At 44.8% G+C, this 21,587-nt stretch overlaps 2 protein-coding genes across 5 annotated transcripts in view; both read right to left on the bottom strand.

The window, feature by feature from the left end:
• Positions 1–21,587, bottom strand: part of farsb (phenylalanyl-tRNA synthetase subunit beta) — a 387,447-nt gene that overhangs the window by 215,600 nt on the left and 150,260 nt on the right. The window lies entirely within an intron of this gene.
• epha4l (eph receptor A4, like) overlaps positions 7,710–21,587 on the bottom strand; it is a 51,006-nt gene continuing 37,128 nt past the window's right edge. For all 4 annotated transcript variants that reach the window (XM_084020243.1, XM_084020242.1, XM_084020241.1 and 1 more), the window contains exons 10-18: positions 21,151–21,264; positions 20,343–20,528; positions 16,818–16,879; positions 15,829–16,038; positions 15,313–15,462; positions 14,704–14,900; positions 12,779–12,937; positions 10,642–11,899; positions 7,710–9,269 (exon numbers count right to left, since the gene is read on the bottom strand). In XM_084020243.1, the coding sequence (XP_083876369.1) occupies positions 11,785–11,899; positions 12,779–12,937; positions 14,704–14,900; positions 15,313–15,462; positions 15,829–16,038; positions 16,818–16,879; positions 20,343–20,528; positions 21,151–21,264 (1,193 nt within the window). In that variant the 3' untranslated portion in view covers positions 7,710–9,269; positions 10,642–11,784. The remainder of the gene's footprint in view (positions 9,270–10,641; positions 11,900–12,778; positions 12,938–14,703; positions 14,901–15,312; positions 15,463–15,828; positions 16,039–16,817; positions 16,880–20,342; positions 20,529–21,150; positions 21,265–21,587) is intronic.

Below are 21,587 nucleotides of genomic sequence, written 5' to 3' on the forward strand. Positions count from 1 at the left end.
CGGAGAAACAAACTCCTGCTACACATCAAATTATTTCACTCTGTGTGATATCTACTTAAGTAGTTTTTTTTTTTTTTTTGTTGATTTCTCATCATCTGAAAATGGCGAGGAACGTGGCTGGAAACGCCAATTTATTAAGTCATTCATTTTCAATGATTTCTTATGCTTATTTAGAATCACTTATGCGCTGGAGCCGCTCCCAGCATGCATCATGCAGCAGGAATCCAAACACCAATGAGAGGTCAGCAGTTCATCACACAGCTAAGACAGACTGTAAATTTGAGCCATTTAGACTCTCCGGTTGTTAACGTAACCTGCTTGTTTTTGGATTGCAGAAGGGATAATCCCGCATTCCAGCCATATTGAGGGCTCCTTTAAAGGATTGGCCTTATTGATTATGATTTAACCAATACTGGTCTCCCTGGAGCAAAACGTTTCGACGAGCAGTCATTTCAAAGCCTAGTTTAGCATTGCATAGTATGAGAACTTTATACATTATTGTAGCACAATTGTCAGGACTGAGCTCTGCGGTGCTCCTGAAGGGATTGATTGTGGTTTCATGCTATTTTATTCCATTGCATTTATTGTAGTTTTATCATCATATATCCATGCTCAAACTGTTTTTCTTGAGTTATTATGTATTGTATATATAAATGTATAATTCTCTTGGGATTATTGTAGTGTTAGTGATACATTTTAAATGGGAAATAAGACCACATTATCTTGTACCGCACACACATTCCTTGTTAACAGAAACCTGCCGGCTATGAAAGAAATGTTTCATTCAGACGAGCTGGGCTGTTTCATACTGTATTTCCCTACTTGTGATGTTATCGCAAAACGCTGTACCGTGATCCCCTGGCATGGGTGCTGTTTTAATTCCATTCTCCGACCTGCTGAAAAGCGAGGATTAAGACCGTGTGGATGGTGTGTGAGTGTAAAGGTCCACACGTGTGTGCGTGTGTGTGCTTTCATGCGTTGGAGCCCACATGTGAGCAGTGATAGGAATCGTATCGCTGTCAACGGTCCAAAGGCCAATGCCGAGCTGAACAGAGAAAATCCTCAGGCGCGCAGGGTTAGCGAGCTCTCTGTCTCCTTTAATCTATACTCCTTTTTCTCACCGTTGGGCTCAAAGAAGCAAATGATGGATGGCCGTTGTGTCACCGGGTGCCTTTTCTGTCTTTCTTTCACTCAATCATTCCCTCTTTTCACTTTTCTCCAACAACTTTTTAAATAAAATAAGCTTAAGAAAGAGGTTTGGGGGGCAATTCCAAAGAGTTTGAAGCGAATCACCTGGCTGTCTCCCAAATTCTCCTTTCATTTTCTTTTGCTTTTACACTCCTTCTGTCTTTCTCACATAGCTGTCAGTCCATCAGGCGGTTATCAAGGGGATTTTGAACATTGCTTTCAGTGTGATAACCAGGTCTCTGCTTGAGCTGATAGCCTGCTGGACCTTCATCAGGCCGCCATCCAAACACAGAGGGGGAGGAGGAAGAGGAGGGGTGGGGGGGTTGACTTGATTAACCTTCATCTTGCTGGCAGAGATAGAAGCCAAATCGGCATCGCCCTCTCTGCACATGCACTTTCACCTGCTTAACCTTCCAGTTTGTGAATACAGGAGTCCGAGACCCGGTGTCTAGGGAGAGTGGTTTGCTGTAGAGATTAACGTGTTTGTTGGGTGGATTTGCGTCTGGTGTTCATGCGTTTGTGTGTGTGTGTGTGTGTTCAGTGAGGTCAAAGGTCAGCCTATCAGGTGGGGCCAGCAGTGTGGCCGGTGGCTCTGGATAAGGAGCAATTGAGCGGTCAAGTAGGTGACCTCCCTCCGGCTTCATTTGGGAACCGGCCACCCGCCAGCACCCTTTGGCCCGGAGGCGAGATTAGTCTGGCGGGGGTGATAAAGCTCCGCGTTCTCCCAACAGATCGACAATCACTGAGGATTATGCCCCTGGAGAGGGACGGTTTCCCACACAAAGCAGGTGGAGAGAGACGCAAAGGGGGCTTACTTAAAGGCTCTTCTCGTTCTTGGTTGGACGGCTGTAGTATCGGGCGAAAAACATACCGATTTAGATTCGCTGCAGTTGTCACCATCAAACAATGGCTTTGGTTTTCCCAGAAAGGCAGCTGCATAGCATGTTTAAAACCAGTACATAGTTTAGCTTTGCTGGGAATGTCTTTCAATTTTGTCCTCCTAACCTTTAGACAGATGTTCAGGGACCATGACGTTGAAAACATGCCATGTTTTATGAGGTGACAAATACGGAGTTCATAAAAAGAGGGAAACCTCTCCGTCGTCCGGATCTCCTCTGAAGTCGCCTTTATCCTCCCTCCATGTCCAACGGAACCAACAAATAACTCCCAGTTAATAAAGAACAAAGCCTGAGCTCCTTTCATTCATGTGCTGGAACCCTGAAGTTATCTAGAAATCACCCAGAGGTGCTTTATGTGAGAACACGAGTGTCCAAATCACAGCAGAAAACACAGCACACAACAAATGGAGTAAACCCAATCAAAACTGAAATGCAACAGCATACGAAGAGAGAAAGTCAATAAAAGCATGAGTGGAAATGACAATGGTGGGTGGATGTTGTAAACACATAAAAAGAGCAAAAGTATCATAACCCATATGTCCCATCAGACCACCAAAAACCAAGCCAAGAGAGGAAGAGAGGCCAACCATCAATCAAGCAGGCTTATGAAGCCTGCTAGGCAGGTGCTGCCAATCACTTGATTAGATGGTTTGGGTCAAACAGCCTGACCTGAAAATAGGAAATACAAGATCCCAGAGCCAAAGACAGGGATATTATGCCAATGGTGCGAAATTGGAAGAAAACAAACATGTGAGGGTGAATAAGAGGAGAGTCATTTACATGAAGGGAGATCTGTAACTGGAGGGAGACGACGCCTTTTCGGTAACTCCCGATGGTGAGGGTTGTCACATACATTCAAAGAACTGCAAGAGACTTGCTTGTTCATGACTACATTGCAAACCTTCCACGTGATCGCAGTGTAATCTACATCATGTCCTCATGGTCAGGCTACCCAGGCGCCAGCCCTCGCCTTCACTAAACAAGGGTACACAAAGAAATCTCAAGTTGTGTGCTACACGTGTGAAAGGGAAACTCTGGACAATGTTCAGCCCTGAATTTCCAGACATTTTCAGTTTCGCGCAAATTAAGAATTTGATTTGATATGGCACTAAATAAAAGGTGGGTGGAAATAATGAATTGCTGTATCAAATTCTCCAAAAGCCATCCAATTATTGTGAGGGTCAAAATGTTTTTAACACTTTTCTGGCACCAGAGGAAAAGTCAGTAGCATTCATTGTGGGAAAAATTAACACCCCATAATTGTCCAGATATTTGACTCAGTACCAGGTTCTAGGACACATTGTCTGGGAGTCATGAACGGCTGTACCGGCTGTACCAAATCTCATAGCAACCCATCTAATAGTTGTTCAGATATGACCATCTGGTAACAAATGACGGACAGACCGACCGACCATCAGACCGACTTTGCCATCCAGAGAACCATGGTGCTAGAGTGGATGAAAGAAAAATGGAAGTAATAAGTAACAAAAAAACTCCAGGGAGACATTTTTGCTGCCGTCTTTTGTTTCTCCAAGTTGCCCTTGCACAAGAAAGTAGAAATCTCCTCTGATTTCTTTGAAAAATCTTCACTGAAGAGTCTTACAGACATCTGTTAGGTCTGTATTTGTATTACTTTCAAGCATCCTTGAGTAAATGTTCTCAGATCTGCCGCCAATTACTTAAAAAAGAAATCTCGACTCAAACGTGTTCTAGGCTTTGTCTCTCAAGTTGCCACCCATCAATCTTCACTCGCTTCCTCTCTCCTTTATCTCCCGCTCCTCTCTTTCTTTGTCCCGCCGACTCAGAGCTCTGTTTTCCCGTGTTTGTTTTGTTCTCCGGTTCTCATTCGTCTCCTGTTCATTTCCATGACTCACACAGGAGGCTCTGTGTGGGATTAAAAAAAAAGCTGCCTTTAGGCCGGGTTAGCAACCCAGAGAGGGTGCTTCTCCCATAAGTGGATTTTCATGTTGTCGGGTGTTTTTTCTGCGATTCTTCCTGCCTCTGGTGTTTGGTGAACCAAAGCTGCGTTCGGCGGCTACACAGACGGCGCTCGTCTGTGAACTGAGAGATTTCAAACACAGCTAAATTAAGACACATTATGTCAGGCTGCCAGAATTTGCTCCCGTTCTGTTCCGACATCGGAATGTATATATAGGCTCTTTATGTGTATCGCTGCATGTGTGTTGTCCATCAAAAGTCCTCAGAAGTAATACCTCGCAGACCAGACACAAGGTCAACTCTATGCTGGAAGCCTCTCGATCAATACGCTCAGACGTTTGAGAGGCTCTGCTCGGCTTTTTTCCCACTGAAGCTTTCAGCTCTCCTCGTCCCCCCCCCCTGTCAAATGTCTTCCCATACGTCATAACAGTTCTCCTCTCGAATCACCCTTCACCACAACAATGACGCCGACCAATCACCTGGAGAGTTCAGAAAGGAAAACTCAACATTTCGGTTGAAGCATCTGGGGATTAAGATGCAAGCGTCTGAATTATGGATTATCACATTGTTTGGATTTGAGGACGTACTTAAGAACGGGAACACAAAGGACAGAGTAATCATGATGTCAGTATGAGGGGTGGCGCCCCACTGTGATTGACTTAGAGGACAGGCCGGGAGGGATTTTATCTTTCGAATCAGGAAATTAAATTATGAAACAAAGTGACCCGATGAAAGGTTGCAGAGACAGCATGGAGCTGCGGGGGTTAAGCCAGTTTCAAGGACTGGCACTTCACCTGAAGCTTTCGTAATTAGATTGGTTGACAAAAGCAAGCCGTGTGTGTGTGTGTGTGTGTGTGTGTGTGTGTGTGTGTGGAGTGGTGGGATTGTTGTATCTTGACTTGGACTTCTTTTAGCCCCTTTGTGTGGCGGTAAGTGCGAGATGGTTCACTGAACTGAGACTGGATTCAGACCAGCTTTACGGGTAATTTAAGGAGCCCATTAATCCCAAAGTTTGTTCATTTCTGTGAACAATGTGCACAAAGCAAAACATATTGGATGATTCTGCAAAATCTCGTTCACAATCTTTATATATAATATAATTATGATAATAATGATTTTGCATTGAGAAATATCCATATTTATATCAAGACTGATTTAAAACCTATTGCTATCGAGATCCTTAGTGTGCTTTAATTGTGCTGTGGAAAGTTTTCTTAGTTTTCTCAAAATTGTATTAAACAAAATGTGTCAATATCCCGCAGGCAACATAAAGGCATGCAGACTGTTTCTACAAACATCTGTGAAAGAATGGGTCGCTCTCAGGAGCTCAGTGAATTCCAGCGGGGTACTGTGATAGGATGCCATCTGTGCAACAAGTCCAGTCGTGAAATGTCCTCACTCCTAAATATTCCATAGTAGACTGTCAGTGGGATTATGAGAAAGTGGAAGTGATTGGGAAGCAGCTCAGCCAAGCAGTGGTAGGCCATGTAAAATGAGGTCACCAACTTTCTGCAGAGTCAATCCCTACAGACCTCCAAACTTCATGTGGCCTTCAGATTAGCTCAAGAACAGCGTAGAGAGCTTCATGGAATGGGTTTCCATGGCGATCAGCTGCATTAAAGCCATACATCAGCAAGTGCAATGCAAAGCGTCGGCTGCAGTGGTGTAAAGCACACCACCACTGGACTCTAGAGCAGTGGAGACGCGTTCTCTGGAGTGACGAATCACGCTTCTCCATCTGGCAATCTGATGGACGAGTCTGGGTTTGGCGGTTGCCAGGACAACGGTACTTGTCCGACTGCATTGTGCCACGTGTAAAGTTTGGTGGAGGGGGATTATGGTGTGGGGTTGTTTTTCAGGAGCTGGGCTTGGCCCCTTAGTTCCAGTGAAAGGAACTCTGAATGCTTCAGCATACCAAGAGATGTTGGACAATTCCATGTTCCCAACTTTGTGGAACAGTTTGGGGATCCCCTTCCTGTTCCAACATGACTGAGCACCAGTGCACAAAGCAAGGTCCATAAAGACATGGATGGGAGAGTTTGGTGTCATGGGAATGGGATGTCACTTAACTTCATATGCAAGTCAAGGCAGGTGAGCGAATACTTTTGGCAATATAGTGTATTTTCCTGCATTGACAGCAGAAACTTCAGATATGGAAGTACAATACCAGGCTAGCTTAATGCCACATTCCAAATATATAATGTTTTGTTAGATCAGTGACATATAACCTCAGCAATGGTCTTTTTTCCACCATCTGTACTGTATTTCGACTCTTCAAAAGGATCGTGCAGGGCCAGAATGCCGGAGGAGACCATTTTCTTGGGCCATCTCCCTGAGAAATTGAAGTCCAAAGAGAGGCTTTACTGACAGAGGTGTTGAATTGTGCTGATTCTGTTAAGAGGCAACATTCCAGCGGAATCATGGCCACTACCTGAACCTTCAACATGACTCTGCTTACTTTGGTTAGCCAAGTGAAGCAGACGGCCAGCTTCTCCTTTCCATGTGACCTGCACTCTCACTCTCCCCTCGTCTGGGTTTCTTCCTTTCACTTCATGTCTTGTTCTCTTGCTCGTTTTTTTGCCTGCATGGGTTTGGATTTAGCACTTCTCTTTGTCTTGCACCCTCGCTGCTCAAGTCTATTTCCTTCAGAAGCACTACTTCTTCTTCTTGTTCGGCAGGTTAGTAGCGTCTCCTCTTCACCCGACCATGAGGATGACATTTGTGATTCAGAGTGAAAATCCTGTCAATAATTGTTTGTTTCTCTGCATGCTCAAATAAACCTTTTGCATACATGCATGTTTTATAAGTGCATATTTTATTCCATCTTTTTTTGAACGGTCAAACACGATGAAGTTGTTAAAAATCCTGGAAGTTTTGCCCAATTTAGGGCAAATGTATCAAACTCAGCCGTGCTAATCTTTTTTTTTCTCCTCCCCCTCTGAGCTTGCCAACAATCTGCGAAGGAGGCACACTTTCCCCCTCGGAGGCCGATAAACATCTCCCACTGCAAACTTCGGAGCTTTAATGGGTGCATGCCTTGTGCTGGTGATTTCTCAGGAAATGTGTACAACACCATTTGGCTCGATGTTGGCTCGAGGTCCATTTCTAAAATTGTCCTTTCCTCCCCCTCCCCTCCCCTCTCTCCCCCACGTCTCTTATCAAAGACTCAGGACAATCAGTGGTTTATCGGTGCTGGAAGTGAGTGCAGGAAGCAGATGCTGTTCTGATTAAACACACACACACACACACACACACACACACACACTCAAATGTCAAGTGAATTGCGCTCGCCACTGCTCCAAGGCCTGAGAGGAGTTGAGGGCCAAGTGTTGGGAGTCCAGAGTCATGATATCTGCCGAGCATGTGCTGCACAGGGCATACACTGCCAACAGACAGGCCATTGTGTGTGTGTGTGTGTGTGTGTGTGTGCGCTCTTGGGTTAGAACCATACATTAGAGTGACAAATGAGGACAAGAAGCTGCAAGATCTGCTACCTTGGCCTCTTCCTTCTGTTACGTAAGCCCTCCATTATGTGCAGTCGTATAACGAGGTAATCAATGCATTATTGTTATGCAATCATCTTTCCTCTAATGACTGCCATAACTGATGGCACTTTGCATCAGACACTCTGATACGGCGCATGTGTTCATGTGTGCATATGAATGAGAGGCAGGGAGATCGTCGTATGGTTTCTACTTTATTAAGAATGCACTTTGGCACCCCATGATTTTCTTCACTTTAGGCTATTATTTTACAAACTAGATATAAAAGGACATAAATAAATGACATAAGTTACATGTACCTAGAGCTCCTTGACAAAAAACAAAATAAAACAAACAAGGCCAAAAAAAAACATGTCAGAAAAAATGTACAAAAAAAAAAAGATTGAGAGAATGTTAGATCTACATGGCTAGATCATATGGCATCGGAAGGCATACAATGACAAACATTAACTCTTGCGGTTTAGTTCATTTTTTTTCTTCTTTTTTTTTCTCAAATTGTCCAACATTTAAGTAAAGGAAAAAAGTATTTTACAGTACATTCTGGTTTCCTTCTCCTTCCCAACATGTCTTGCATATTTCCAAACAGGTCCTTTTTTTCTCTCCGTCGGATAAAAACCCCAAAAGAACGACGCGTCGCCAAAAAACAAGGAAAGAGCAGTAGAGCTGTATTAAGGACGGAGGTGCTGTTGTAATATATGGAGCGTCATTTTCGAGGTCAAAAACATTCGCGCTAGTATAGATAAAGGAAGAAAAGTAACATAGTCCATTGGGTTAAACCTGTAGCTGTATGATGTGCTCTGGCAAAAGAAAAAAAACGAACAGATTTCCCTTCTTAGACTCAAATTCTTCACTTCTCTGATCCTTTTGTCATGTACAGGTGCATCATCTCAAACTGCTCCCATTTCCACAGAGGGAGCTGGTTTCCGACATCCCCCCCCCCCCCTCCCCTCGACTCGTTGAGCTCCAAACTCATCTGTGTTGGGTTGTTTCTATGCACAGGAGGCTTTTAGTCACACTGCGTCTGTGTCTCCGTGTGTCCATTTGCAAGCCGCCGCCGCTGCTGCCAAAGCAGAAATGGGTCCATTCCAGAAAAGCTGTTTAATAAATGGTGTCACTGCGTAGAGTTTGCACGGTGGAAGCAACACACCTTACATCGTTATTTATTTTAGACGACACAAAGCAAAAAAAAACAAACAAAAAAAAAAACAGTTTTTTTCTTCATCATGTCAAAAACAATACATCTCTGTCTTCTCTTCCTCGACAGTGGCATGAAAACAGACAATTACTGATAGTACTTCAAAGACGTTGTCAGTCATACGGCTACACACACACACACACACACACACACACACACACACACATTCGTGCACACGCATCATCACGCTCACGCGCTCCATTCAAACGCTTGTTACTTTACATGCAACAGAACAAAACAATAATAAAAAAAAAACAACCACAAAAAAAAAAGAAACTTTCCAAATAGAAGTACATTATCCGCTGGAGCCGGGCTTCTCGATTATATTACATTCTTCTTATTGTCTCTTATTTTTTAAGCTCTTAAATCATTCATAGTTATTCCAGTACATTGCCGGATGGCTAGTTTAGTGGAGTCGCTGCGATACGACGTTTTCCGGACGCTTTTGTCCTCCGTGGAGAGGAGGGGAGAGCAGGAGGAGGAAGACAAAGAGGAAGAATTTGTGGCGAGCTAGACTGGGATCCCGTTGGTGAAGGACGGCGGCAGCTGCAGAGAGGGGAAGAGGGAGACGGAAAAAGAGAGGCTGCATCAGTCATGGTGGTTTTGAATACAAACAATTTCTGCTTGGCATCCAGTCGTGACCGACAGTGCTCTTCAGCTCCAACTCAAAACATTCGACTTATCTGCTGAACAAAGTCAGGGAGGAGGGGGATTTTGTGGTAACGACGTATTAACTTGTGCACACCACATGCTGCTGTGTGTACACAATGTATGAAACATGCCCTTGACTTGTTGGCACACATCAAACTGCACACCAATAGGCATTTAACTAGCTTGTGTATTAGATGAACACTCTCATAGATGTGACAGCCAACTGAAATATATCCTTTGTAAAGCACTGCTCAGGCAGCGGTAGGATTAATGCAGCACATTTCAATATTTAATCTAGCTATTATTTCATGTTTTAAAAGCCTTTTTTTGTTTGTAGAACATTTCATACTGTTTTTCAATACCTTTGAATAGTAAAATGGACAAAATAGTAGAAACTTGTTTATCATATATGATAATAAATTGGCAATGTTCTAATTGTGGGCTGTTCGTCAAACACGCTATTTAAAAACATCCCCGTAGCTGGGGATTTTGCATAATTTTTGGCCAAAACAGTGAAGCAATAACATAATTAATGAGGCAGATTTAATAGAAGAATCGTTAGTTGGAGTGCTATTCATCACCATCACACTCTTCAGCCTCCAAAATCACCTCAAAATGAAATTTGAACCTCTCTAAACAACAAATATGAAAGATTATTTTGATACATGACTTTATTGCCGGGCTGTTGCATTTTAGACCACATTTCTTTTAACTAGTATTAGGGAATCTAATTATCTAGCGACTACATGTATAATATAAAATAAACCAATCAATACAGTCACATAAATGATCTGCTATTCTTTGTTCACTCGTGTGCATTACCTCGGCTTTTAAACTCATAAAATGGACATCTGGCCGCGGATCGACCATAAAGAGAGAACAAAGAGTGATCAAAGTGGGAGTGTGACTTCTATCACAAGGTACCATGACAACATTGTGGCGGCTCATGAGAAAGCACTGATTGGGAGACAGCGGCTGATTAATTCTTCTCATTAACATGCCAGCAGCATCAGGCCCACAGACTGATCACAGACCAGTGGCTATTGATCTGCTATGGCTGCCTGAGGTGGTGCGACGCACTTGTTAATTAACACAGTTTCTGGAGCTGAAGGGGTCGGTGTTGGGTGGGGGGGGGGGCTAATGAATCTTTAAGGCACTCTGAGGCAAAACATAGTGACATTTGAAGTGTTTAATCCAGTAACTTTGTTCTATTTTAATGTTTTTTTTCAAGTCCAAGTATGAAAAATAAAATTCTATTGAGCCTCACCTTGATGACGGTTTGAGTTATCCTCCATGTATTTTCTTTGCGATGACGATGCTGATGATTCTGATTCATTCTGCATCCATATTGCATTTGTTTGTTGCATCCTCCTGTCCGAATAAATCCTGCCAATACATTCCTTCGTTCCCGCGTCCAATTTTGGGAAGCCAATTCAACAGGTCCAAACAGCTGTCCATCAAAAGTGGTGAGGAAGATTCAGTGGGCCCTGCAGTGTCTTTGATTCAGATGGGGGAGATGGACGGAAGAATCCAAATAGTCTGTTTATGCGAAGTTTAGGAGGGGTATTTTTTTTGGGTGGGGGGCGGGGGGGGGGGCAAGGGAGTGGGAAGGCTCCTCTGGAAGATCAAAGACATTCTCAGCAACGTCCTGAGGGCAACAAAATACAGCGTTCTGGGAGGGAAAAACAAGGACAGAACCAAAAAAAAAGAAGAAAAAAAGCTCCTCAAAACACGCCCTCCCGTGCACGCTCGGAGTCCAACACTCAACTTCTCAGAGCAGAGTTTCTATACGGCGGCCGGGATCCTCCATTTTGTCGACGGGATATCAAACAGATCCAGCCGAGAGAGAGAAACAGTGGCGGCCGGGGCGGCCAGCGAGTCCCACAGAAACAAGTCATGTACAATGAACACAGTCACAGGAAATCAAAAAAATCTGCTCTGCGGATTATTCCAGAGAGAAAGTTCCAGAAACAACACTCTGCCCAAGAGGAGGAAGAAAGGTAGGATCCCCCCCTCCTCCCTCGCTTTTCCTTCCAGACCATTAAAGGCACTCCAGATTGGCCTCTCGGAAGCACTTTTCCAGCCGTCCATACATCTGTCCATAAATGCTGCAGACAGAAGCGTCCCATTCACCAAAACAACAAAAAAAAGGGAAAGGTAAAGGTCTGATTTTTTTTTCTTCTTTTTTTTAAAAAGTGCCGTTTTCACCACTTTTTTTCTTCTTCATCAACATCTTCTTTTCTTTAAGATCCAATTTAAAGTGCATGAATGAGGTAAACTATTTCTTCATAGTTTATTTGTCTCTCTTTTTTTTTTATATTTAATCTTTTTTTTTTGTTATTTATTTATTTTTTTCCATAAGAAATGAAGTCGATTTGCTTCCTTTTTCCTTTTTCTTTGTTTAAATCTCTCAGACGGGAACCATTCGGCCTTGCATTTGTTGCATTTGGGACAGCATTCCCTGGACGCTTGTCAGGATCTTGTTCTGGTGCGCTGCCAAGGTGATGCCTATGCGAGCCATGTCCCTGCAAAGAAGAAGGGGGGAAACAGGCCTTTTAGGACCGGGGACAACAATAACAAACATACGTAGACCTGATCCACATGATGAGTTTTACAGCCTTCCAGTGGAAACGGCCCTGACAGTTTAACTGCTGTGGAAGGACTTTCATTTGCCAACGCAGCGATCCTAATCCTGTAATCTAAATAGCTGAGTAATGTAAATATTACAGACAAGTGACAGAAATGGAGAAACACATGTAGACTAGTTCTTATCAGAAAACAGTGTCGTAAGAGTTTCACATTATTTGCTTTCTTGCTGACAGCTTAGCTCTGCTAAAGATTTAAGCAGAAGTAAAAAACCAATAACACGCTGAAACTATACAGTGGTCTATAAAGCACTTCAGCCATTAACTTCTTCCTTTTCTATTAGAAAGAACATGTTTACTTGGCAGCTGCAAACAGACGAGTGTTATCGATCTACAACTGATAACTTATTTGTTATCGATTACAAATAAGTGTATATCACCCAAAATATTAAACTCCTCCTTTTGCTGCTTTTTTAAGCTTCAACGTCTTTCAAGAGTGGATTATATATATATTTTTTTATTTGAAAATAACAAGTCTTAATATTTTCAAAAATGTAAGTAAATATTATTGTAATTTCTTCTGGAATAACTCATCTTGAGTTTTAAGACATTTACACACCAGGGCTGTGAGTAACAACCAACATGGAAATGTGAAATACTCGCCATATAGTGTCTTTATTAACCATGTGGACTGTTCTGTGTGAAAGTACTCATGACAAAAACACCCGTTGAAGAAAAAAACTTTTTTTCTGTGCGGCTAGCTTGCACCTTCTTCTCCTTTCCTTTCTTTTCTGTTTACTTCTTCCCCTTCATACTCACTCTTGCGTCATGTGGACCACAGCCTCTGGAGTGGTGTAGCCGGCGGCGGTGAAGTTGTCGCTGTACCTCTCCATGCCGATGGCCTGCAGCCAGTCCTCCACTGTGCCCACGGCCGAGGTCGCCTCGGGACTCCCTGGCTCCAGCAGCGTGGTGTTAGGCCTTGTGGGTGGAGGAGAGGAAAGTGGAGTGTTCAATTCATGATCTTGGGTTTCTCTGATTCTGCAGCAGTCATCATTTTCATCCGCTCCCGTACTTGTTGTGTCTAACTGTCTACGCAAATAGAGAATAAAAGTAATGAAAAGTTATTGCTTTTGACTTGAAAAGTAGCTATCCACTTTCTCACACAGTCTGGAACGCCACTGATTCCTGACTATGATGCTGTCCTGTAGCACGAGAAGGGCGTGAGCCACCCACAAGCTATAAAATGCACCATTTCTCTCCAGCTTCTCCTCCTTGATGGACTCAGCAGGTCTGCCGGGATTGCATTTTTGTGTCCCTGTTTTGTGGGTCCTACCAGAAACCGGGGCCAAGCCAAACACCGTTCCTCCCTGGTGTTACCGACGCAGTTAGTTAATCCTTATTTCACAAAAAACACTCAGCGCCCGGGGGCCACACCTCCGCATGTTCACATTCAGATATATCCGTCAGCAGAATTAGCTCCCTCTTTTTTCCCCACTTCTCTTTTTTCCTATCTTTCTTTCCCAGCAGTGCCGTCGGGCCATGAAACATTTACACGGGGGCCGGCGAGTCTGAGGCGGCGGTGGGTCTCGTCCCGCTCCGGTGACTCTCTCGCTCTCGCTAAACGCAAACTCTATCTCTCTTTATCACTCGCTCTCCTTGTCGGCTAGATGTGTGAAAACAGGATGTCGGACTCTTTTAATAAGTCATCTCAACTCAGTAGATGGGAAAGATTAGACATAGGGATCCCTTTTACACACACACACACACACACACACACACACACACACACACACACACACACACACGTTCCCTGTTGGAACTGTAAAAGCTGCATTTATAGGTTTGAGTCCTGCTAATTACTCCATAAGGACTCCCCTCTCGCTCTCGCTGTAGCCGAGTGTGTGTGTGTGTGTGTGTGTGTGTGAGTGCTCGTGCTCACACACTCGTTAAAGTCAAACAGACTCCCACTGGCCTGCGTCTGAGTCTGTAAACACGCGTAGGTCACTCTCAACACATTTAGCCGCTCGAGAGTAATGGTGTCGGACCCGTAGGGTCATGTTTGTTTTTAACTCGCCGTTACATCGTAATTCTCCTCCCCTCTTGTTAGAGCGCCTACATTCCTGAGCGCAACAGCACCATTAAAGCCATGATGCAAAAGAAATCCATTACTGTTAGGTGTTTGTGCTGAAAAGGGCCACATGTCGCTGGTAGATAATGTTTAATGGGGAATGTAAACAACAGCGGGGAGAATGGGAGATTACGTGTGTGACTGTGTGTGTGTGTGTGTGTGACTGTGTGTGTGTGTGTGTGTGTGTGGTAAATAGTCTGCATGTGTGTGTTAATGCACATTTAGCCATTTAACACGACATGTTTGTGGGTTGCCGCTTTCTGTGAGTTTCCACTACTTTTCTATACATTTAAAGAGAGCCGGAGCATTCGGGGATGGAACCATATTGTGTGTCATTTTCGGTTCGGTAAGTATTGATGCATAGATTATGTGAAATAAACATGTAATATAGTCATATTCCTGAATACTGCCTCAATAATAATACAATAATTCCTCAATAAAATTATGTGATATCCTCAGAATTCTGACATAAAAAAAAACATGTTTTTCTTAAGTGAAAGGTGGTTTCAGGGGTAATTGTACACGCTAAAGTGTGTTCTCTGGATTATTAGTATATTGAATGACGTGGCCCATTTGTCAACACTATTCAGTGTCTGTCTGCGTGTTGCCCTCTCACCTGGCGGCGGTCTCCCCCCCAGTCCTCTTCAGAGTGTTGGGGTTGCGGATCAGCTTGTCCAGCATGTTGACGATCTGTCCGAACTTTGGCCGGTCGGCCCTCTCTCTCTGCCAGCAGTCCAGCATGAGCTGGTGGAGCGCCACAGGGCAGTCCATGGGCGGGGGCAGCCGGTAGCCCTCATCAATAGCCTTGATCACCTGGAAAGTAGATCAATGCTCCTGTAAGTCCCTTTGTTATTGATGTGTTTGCATGGAGAGAGATAAGGTGGAGTACAAAACGACTCGATTGCAGCTTTGTTGGTGATTTTTGCTCTACTTTTAGAACAACAGCTTGATTTTTGTCGATACAAAACGATACAAGACATTCGGTTATGCATACATTTCTTACATTACATTATTTGTGTCACTAGAATTGTGAATTCATTGTATAATGAGAAAAGGGTAATATGCAGGTCATATGATTACATAACCAAGTTAAAAATGATGAAGTATCTTTTCAAAATGTTTGACGGAACACGTGCAGCGGGGAATTACAGCTCCGTACTTCCAACCTAATTCCAGCTGGATTATTTATGTTCGCCTGCGTGTAATTACATTTCTCCAGACTTACGTCTTGGTTGCTCATGTCCCAGTATGGCCTCTCGCCGTATGACATCACCTCCCACATGACGATGCCGTAGCTCCACACGTCGCTGGCCGAGGTGAACTTCCTGTAAGCGATGGCCTCCGGGGCCGTCCAGCGGATGGGGATCTTGCCTCCCTGTAATTGAAAGACGGGCTGATTAATGGAAGCTGACAAGGCCGACAAGCAAGGTGACACGCGGACGGACCGCACGAGTCAGTCGGACACACGCTCGCCGTAAAACTCCACCCATCGGAAGAAGCCACACCTGAGGATGGATGAAGTATATAGCCTTTTGATTGTGTGATGTTCGGGTGGTACATTCGTGGAGGCTGGGCGAGTTGAAATTGTGTTCTCTGCTTTGCAAAGTATATTTGGACTTGTATATTTTTGCTATCCAGTTCTCGTTAAATACTTTCATTTTTTAACTATCAGAATTCAGCTATTTTGTTGAGATCCTTCTCTTATGAGTGGGGATCTAGGACCCGACACGTGCACACTCACCCTGGTGGTGTACGCGGCCTCGGGGTCGTCCTCCAGCACCCGGGACATGCCAAAGTCGGACACCTTGCACACCAGGTTGCTGTTGACCAGGATGTTGCGAGCCGCCAGGTCGCGGTGGACGTAGCTCATGTCCGACAGGTACTTCATGCCCGATGCGATTCCACGCAGGATGCCGACCAGCTGGATCACCGTGAAGCGGCCGTCGTTCTTCTGCAGGGGAAAACAAGGAAACATGTTTAAACATATTATCATTTCAGTGGCATCTTTCATTCACAAATATTCAGTTAAACAGTTCAATTCTGTGTCAGTTTTAAAAAATGGTTTATAACACACTGTAAGACACTTTAATATAGCGGGAAGAAAATATCGGGACATTCGGAAACTTAACTTCCAGCTTAGATTGGTTTGTTTCATACACGTTTAAGTGTTAATTGGCTTTGATTGTTGACAAAATAAATGGGAACTACGCTCATTTTCAAGAGTCATACATGCTATTTCTATATGATATGATGAACACATTAACAAAAATATAAGTTAACATAATCAACTCTCTCCCAAAAACTAAAGTGCTAAAGCTCAAATATAATTTCAGGAACTGCTCCATTGACGATGAATTGGGGGGGAAAAATGAAAATAAATAAATATATATATATATATATATAGTTGCTTTTGTTTGCTCTAAACACTAACACACTAACAGTAAGCATAATCTAAAAAGTTTAGTGAACATTGGAGGTGAAACCTGCACCATCCTGCTCTTAGGAAGAAGAAGAAAATTCAGTAAGTCCATTAAGCAGGGGATAAAGATTAGGGTGAATACTTGTGAATGAGCGCTTGTAATTTCTGGAGGGGGGAGGTGGGTGCTGGTCTATGACATGACAGACTTAAGATGGGATCGGCACGCTACATTTGTATCACCACCATTATCTCACACACACACACACACACACACACACACACACGTGTGCAGACAGACATGCATGACTGACCCGCAGGAATGCATCCAGGGATCCGTTTTCCATGTACTCTGTGATAATCATCACCGGCTTACCTAGGGGGGAGAGAGGGTGAGAGAATGAGAGGCAGATGATTACAGAGAACGATGCACATCACAGTCCGACGCGGCAAGGGGGGGGTTCTCGAGGGAATGTGTGTGTGTGTGTGTGTGTGTGTGTGTGTGTGTGTGTTGGACCATCCATCTCTGTCCCGTAGTGATTTAATTAGCTCAGTGGTACGGTTGCCCTGACGTCCCCCTTCTTTCCTTGCACATGCAAAAGCATCTCCACTGGAACACAACACCACGACACACACACACACACACACACACACACACACACACCATCTTGTGTTTATGCAAATATGAGCTGACGTCGGAGGCATTATCCAAAGCCTCATCACAGTTGCTCACCCAGAATCCCTCCGTCTCGCTATTTATGTCACTCACTGTCCCTTTGCCCTCTTTCTCCTCTGCCAACTTTGGACGCATCTGTCACTCTCCCGCCAGCTCCTCTCCGTCGCGTCTCTCTTTCTCGCTCTCCTTCCCCCCGCCACGATCCCTGCCACTCCTCTCTGGCCTCTTTCACCTCATCCCTCTGTCCTCGCCTCTCCGTCTCTCTCAGGGAAGCGTCTGTGTCTTTATCTGAGCCGGGGCAGGCTGTGGGGAGGGTGGACATTCCCTGGTGGGTCCCTGCCTGTCTTTGTCTCCGAGGATGGGAGGGTTAGCGGTCATGAGGAGAGAGAGGGGGGGGGGGGGAAGACGGAAGGGAGGGTGGCTTGTTTTTGTCCCAAAATTGCAGCAAAGCTAGTGCCTAACCAGCCATGGCAACAACACATGCTGGAGAGCTCTGCCACAGATTCCTCCCAGAGCAGCGGCGCTCCTTGAGTCCCATTTCACAGTGGCACAGTTAAGGTGGACTTGCAAGCATGCTGCGTTATAGCGGAGTGCTGACGTAAAGCTAATGCCTAGCGGGGAGGTTGTGTGGAATCTCTTGTGCACCAGAATGCCTGAGAGCAGCAGAGATCCAGCCGGCTGGTTGGCAGCTGAGGTCTTGGAGGTGAAGTTCCTCCACTGCACAGCGGCCTCCTCGCCATGCCAAGAGGCCGTCAGTCATCGCCATACCCGCCGCGTGATTGGCACTCCATTAATTACGGGGCGCTCCGGCGATGCCCCCAAAAAGAGAGGAAGTGGAGTTTAAGTTGAGGGACGACGGGGGCCCCTCTTTGTCAGCCATCTTTGTTCCCTTTGTTGCTCGCCTTTGCCCCGGGGCGGCCGATGATTGACAGCTCCCCAATCAAGTCTGAGGAGCGTCTGACCTGCGACCTGAAACTCTCGCCTTCCCAGCCCCGCCCTCTTCCTCCCTTACCATTTGCATGCTAATTCCTTGTTTACTGAATACGCCCTGCTGCCTTTGGCAGTGAACTCTGGGCAAGGGCCCCGCCACTGGGCCGATTATCACCTGCCAACAAAACACGGGAAGGGGAAAAAAAAAAAAAAACGCAACAGGGGGACAATATTGGGGGAACATTGGGCAAACGCTCTCCGGAGGCGCTGGCGTTTGTAGTGAACAAAGATTTGGCTTTTAAACGCAAATCTTTTTTTTTTTTCAATTAGCACGCTCTTACTTTATGTAAATCAGCTGTTAAACAGATCCCCGCCTGATTTCGAGCTCTAACGGAGGCTGGATTTTAATTACACGCTGGCATGACAGAAACACTAAGTCTACACAGGCTTCAAGTTGGTGGATTATAGCCAGCAGTCCTCAGCGAGGAATTCTTTTTTTTCTTTTTTTTTTGTGCACATTTATGTATTTCAGCGTCTATTTGGAGCTCCTCCATAATTAATAAGGCTTAATTGTCTCCGTTGGACATGCCAGCAAACCACGGCCAGATTAAGAATTCCTTTTAAGTTGAATGTCATGAAGAGGGGAGTGCAATTCAAATAATGGATTTTTAATAGATTCCGCTGACACACTCAAGTGTAAAAAAAGACAAATTTGCCCCGAACCTTGTGTCAAGTTCTCAAATGTGAGAGTGGGTGGAGGTGGAGTGGGAGTTCTATCGTGTTGATCTTCATGCTTTGGCTCACCATCGTCTCCCGTCGCCGCTGCGCACAGCTCGTCTGCCTCTCCTTCATCTCTGTCTCACTCCGTCTCTTTCCTTTTTTTCAGCCTCCGGTTCAGTGCTTCTACCGCCCTCTGCTTTCTCTCTCTCTCTCTGCCTTTCTCTCTCATCTGTCAGCTCCTAACCGCCTTCCTGTCCCTTTCTCTTTCCGCATCTCTATTTCTTCAGCTTCCTCCCGTCCATCTGTCCCTCTTTTTCTCCCGTTTCCCCCCCCTTTCACTCCATCTCCGCGAGGTCTGAAAGGTCACCCCTCCGCGGTGAGAGGTGATAAGCAGCTCGGCCCCGTGCTGCTGTTCATGTTCAGCTCTGGCTAGGCTAAGTGTGTCTGTGTGTGTACAACAGTGAGAGAGAGACAGCATTATCTAGCTCAGATAGAGCCGGTCTGTTGTTGTGTCACGACGCATTAGGGCACTTCATCCATCTAACCCGAGCCGCGGCTGGCCACCGGCCGTATCCCTCACATACAACATCCGTGCAGTCAGAGGTGCACCAATGCAGACATGTGCTGACAAGACATTTAAACACACACACACACACACACACACACACACACACACACACACACACACACACACACACACACACATTCTAGCCTAACAAAAACACTGGGGGGTGGTGTTAAAAGTAGGGGGAAACAGAGAGACTAGAGGAGAGAGTGCCAAGGGCACAGTGGAGGGAGATACGGCCGGCGTTTTGTGGCCGTGCAGCAGCAGATAGAGGAGGGATAGGGTATCACTCCCTAACCCCAAACACATTTACAGCTGACACCATGATTAATGAGCCTGGTGCCGCGCTGCAGAGCCTGTTCCTGGACCCATTAGACCCCCCCCTCCCAACTGCCCAACAACCCCTTACTCCAACCCCCCTACCACTACTGGATCCCTTCCATCTGGACAAAGCCCACCTGGGGATACCCCGCATGAGAACGCACACATGCACAAAAACAAACAGGTTTATGTGCAAAAAACATATATAGAACAGATGCAACACGAGCGGTCGTATATCTTCCGACGCTGCAGGTATGCAAGCATTGGTTTGTCCGTTCGCTCACCCCCTTTTTTCCAAAGTCACCCAAAACCGCAGACATAGTTTGTCATGATTTATTGTCACGTTGTTGTTTTTTTTTCCAAGGGAGAAAAAGGGGACAGCAGAAATGAATGTCCTTTCTGTATTATTATAATATAAAAAGTCATTGTAAATGTTATTATCGCAGTTTCCTGCAGCAATTTCATTCCTCCCAAATAGATTCAGGTTTTTTTTTTTTTTTTTTAACAGCGAAATAATTAAGCACCAAATTATGTTTTTCCCGTCATTTGGAAATGGAAAACTTCCCTACACTGTTCGGTATGCAAAAAAAAAAAAAAAAAGTCGACAAAATCACATGCTCAACGTACATTTGGTGACCACGCCCTCCAGGTGAATGATGTTTGGGTGGTCAAACTGGCCCATGATGCTGGCCTCGGACAGGAAGTCCCTCCTCTGCTTGTCGGTGTAGCCGGCCTTCAGCGTCTTTATGGCCACGCAGATCTCCCTCTTGCCCGGCATCTTCAAGCGCCCGCTGCAGACCTCGCCGAACTCCCCTGAAAAACACACGTAGAAGAATGAATGTCTACCGAGCATTCTGATACAACAGGGCATGGATCTCACATTGAGAAGGGATGTCGGTGTGTGTTTGTGTGTGTGTGCAGGTTAGAAGGGGTCCACTTTTAACATTGATCAGGGGCTCTAATCCCTCGCTCCCCTCCTCCCCTTACCCAGTGGAGCAGAGCGAGAGGGAAAATGGCTATTGATTCTTTCTCTTTATTATTTTGTCATTGGATGACTTTTCTCTGGCCACAGGAATAGAACAGACAACATATTTAGCTTCCTAAGATTTGTATTTGTATTCTTTTTTACTCATTGACCTCTCTAGAGGAAGACCAAATGTTATTGTCTGAGAAAAACAATGTTTTGTATAGACAAGGAGAGCATACAAAGCCACGCGCAGACATGAATCACTTAGAAAGATACGCTGGATATTTGCATGAAACGAATACCAACTGTACTATTATCCCATTAGTTGGATGCTTTTATCCAAAGTGTGTTACAATATGCCTTACTGCAAAAGCTCCCCAGAATACTGCATTCATAATAACTAATAAAAAATGGCAGAAGGAAACCGAAGTCGCTGTATTACAAAAGCAAAAAAATGTAGCTCCTCACCAATGCCGATGACTTTCTCGATTTTGATACAGGAGGCGTCGATCTCTTTGGCGAACTCACGGACGGCTTGGTTCGGGTCCTCATAGGTGAAGGGGTCAACGTATATCCGTACTCCTGAGAAAGGAAGCAAAGGGGGAAAAAATAAAGAAGGGGGTGAAAAATGAAGGTTAATTCATTCCAGCAAGTACGCTCCATCTGTTCTTTATTTCCATCATGCTGCGGGCTACACCACCTTCCTCTGTGGAACCTCCTCCCCCTCCTCCACACTCCACACTATGGCAAACTCCAATGAAGATGGAGCTCATTAACTTGAAATTTTTTGTGGGACCAAATAACAACGCTGATGACTTGATAATGAGGTGTTTGGAGCATGTTAGGATGCAAGTACATTAACTTCAAAATTGTTTTTTTTTTTTTCACTCTTTTTATGGGCTTCA

The sequence above is a fragment of the Eutrigla gurnardus genome (genome assembly GCF_963514095.1).
Source record: "Eutrigla gurnardus genome assembly, chromosome: 10".
NCBI classification, from domain to species: Eukaryota; Metazoa; Chordata; class Actinopteri; order Perciformes; family Triglidae; genus Eutrigla; species Eutrigla gurnardus.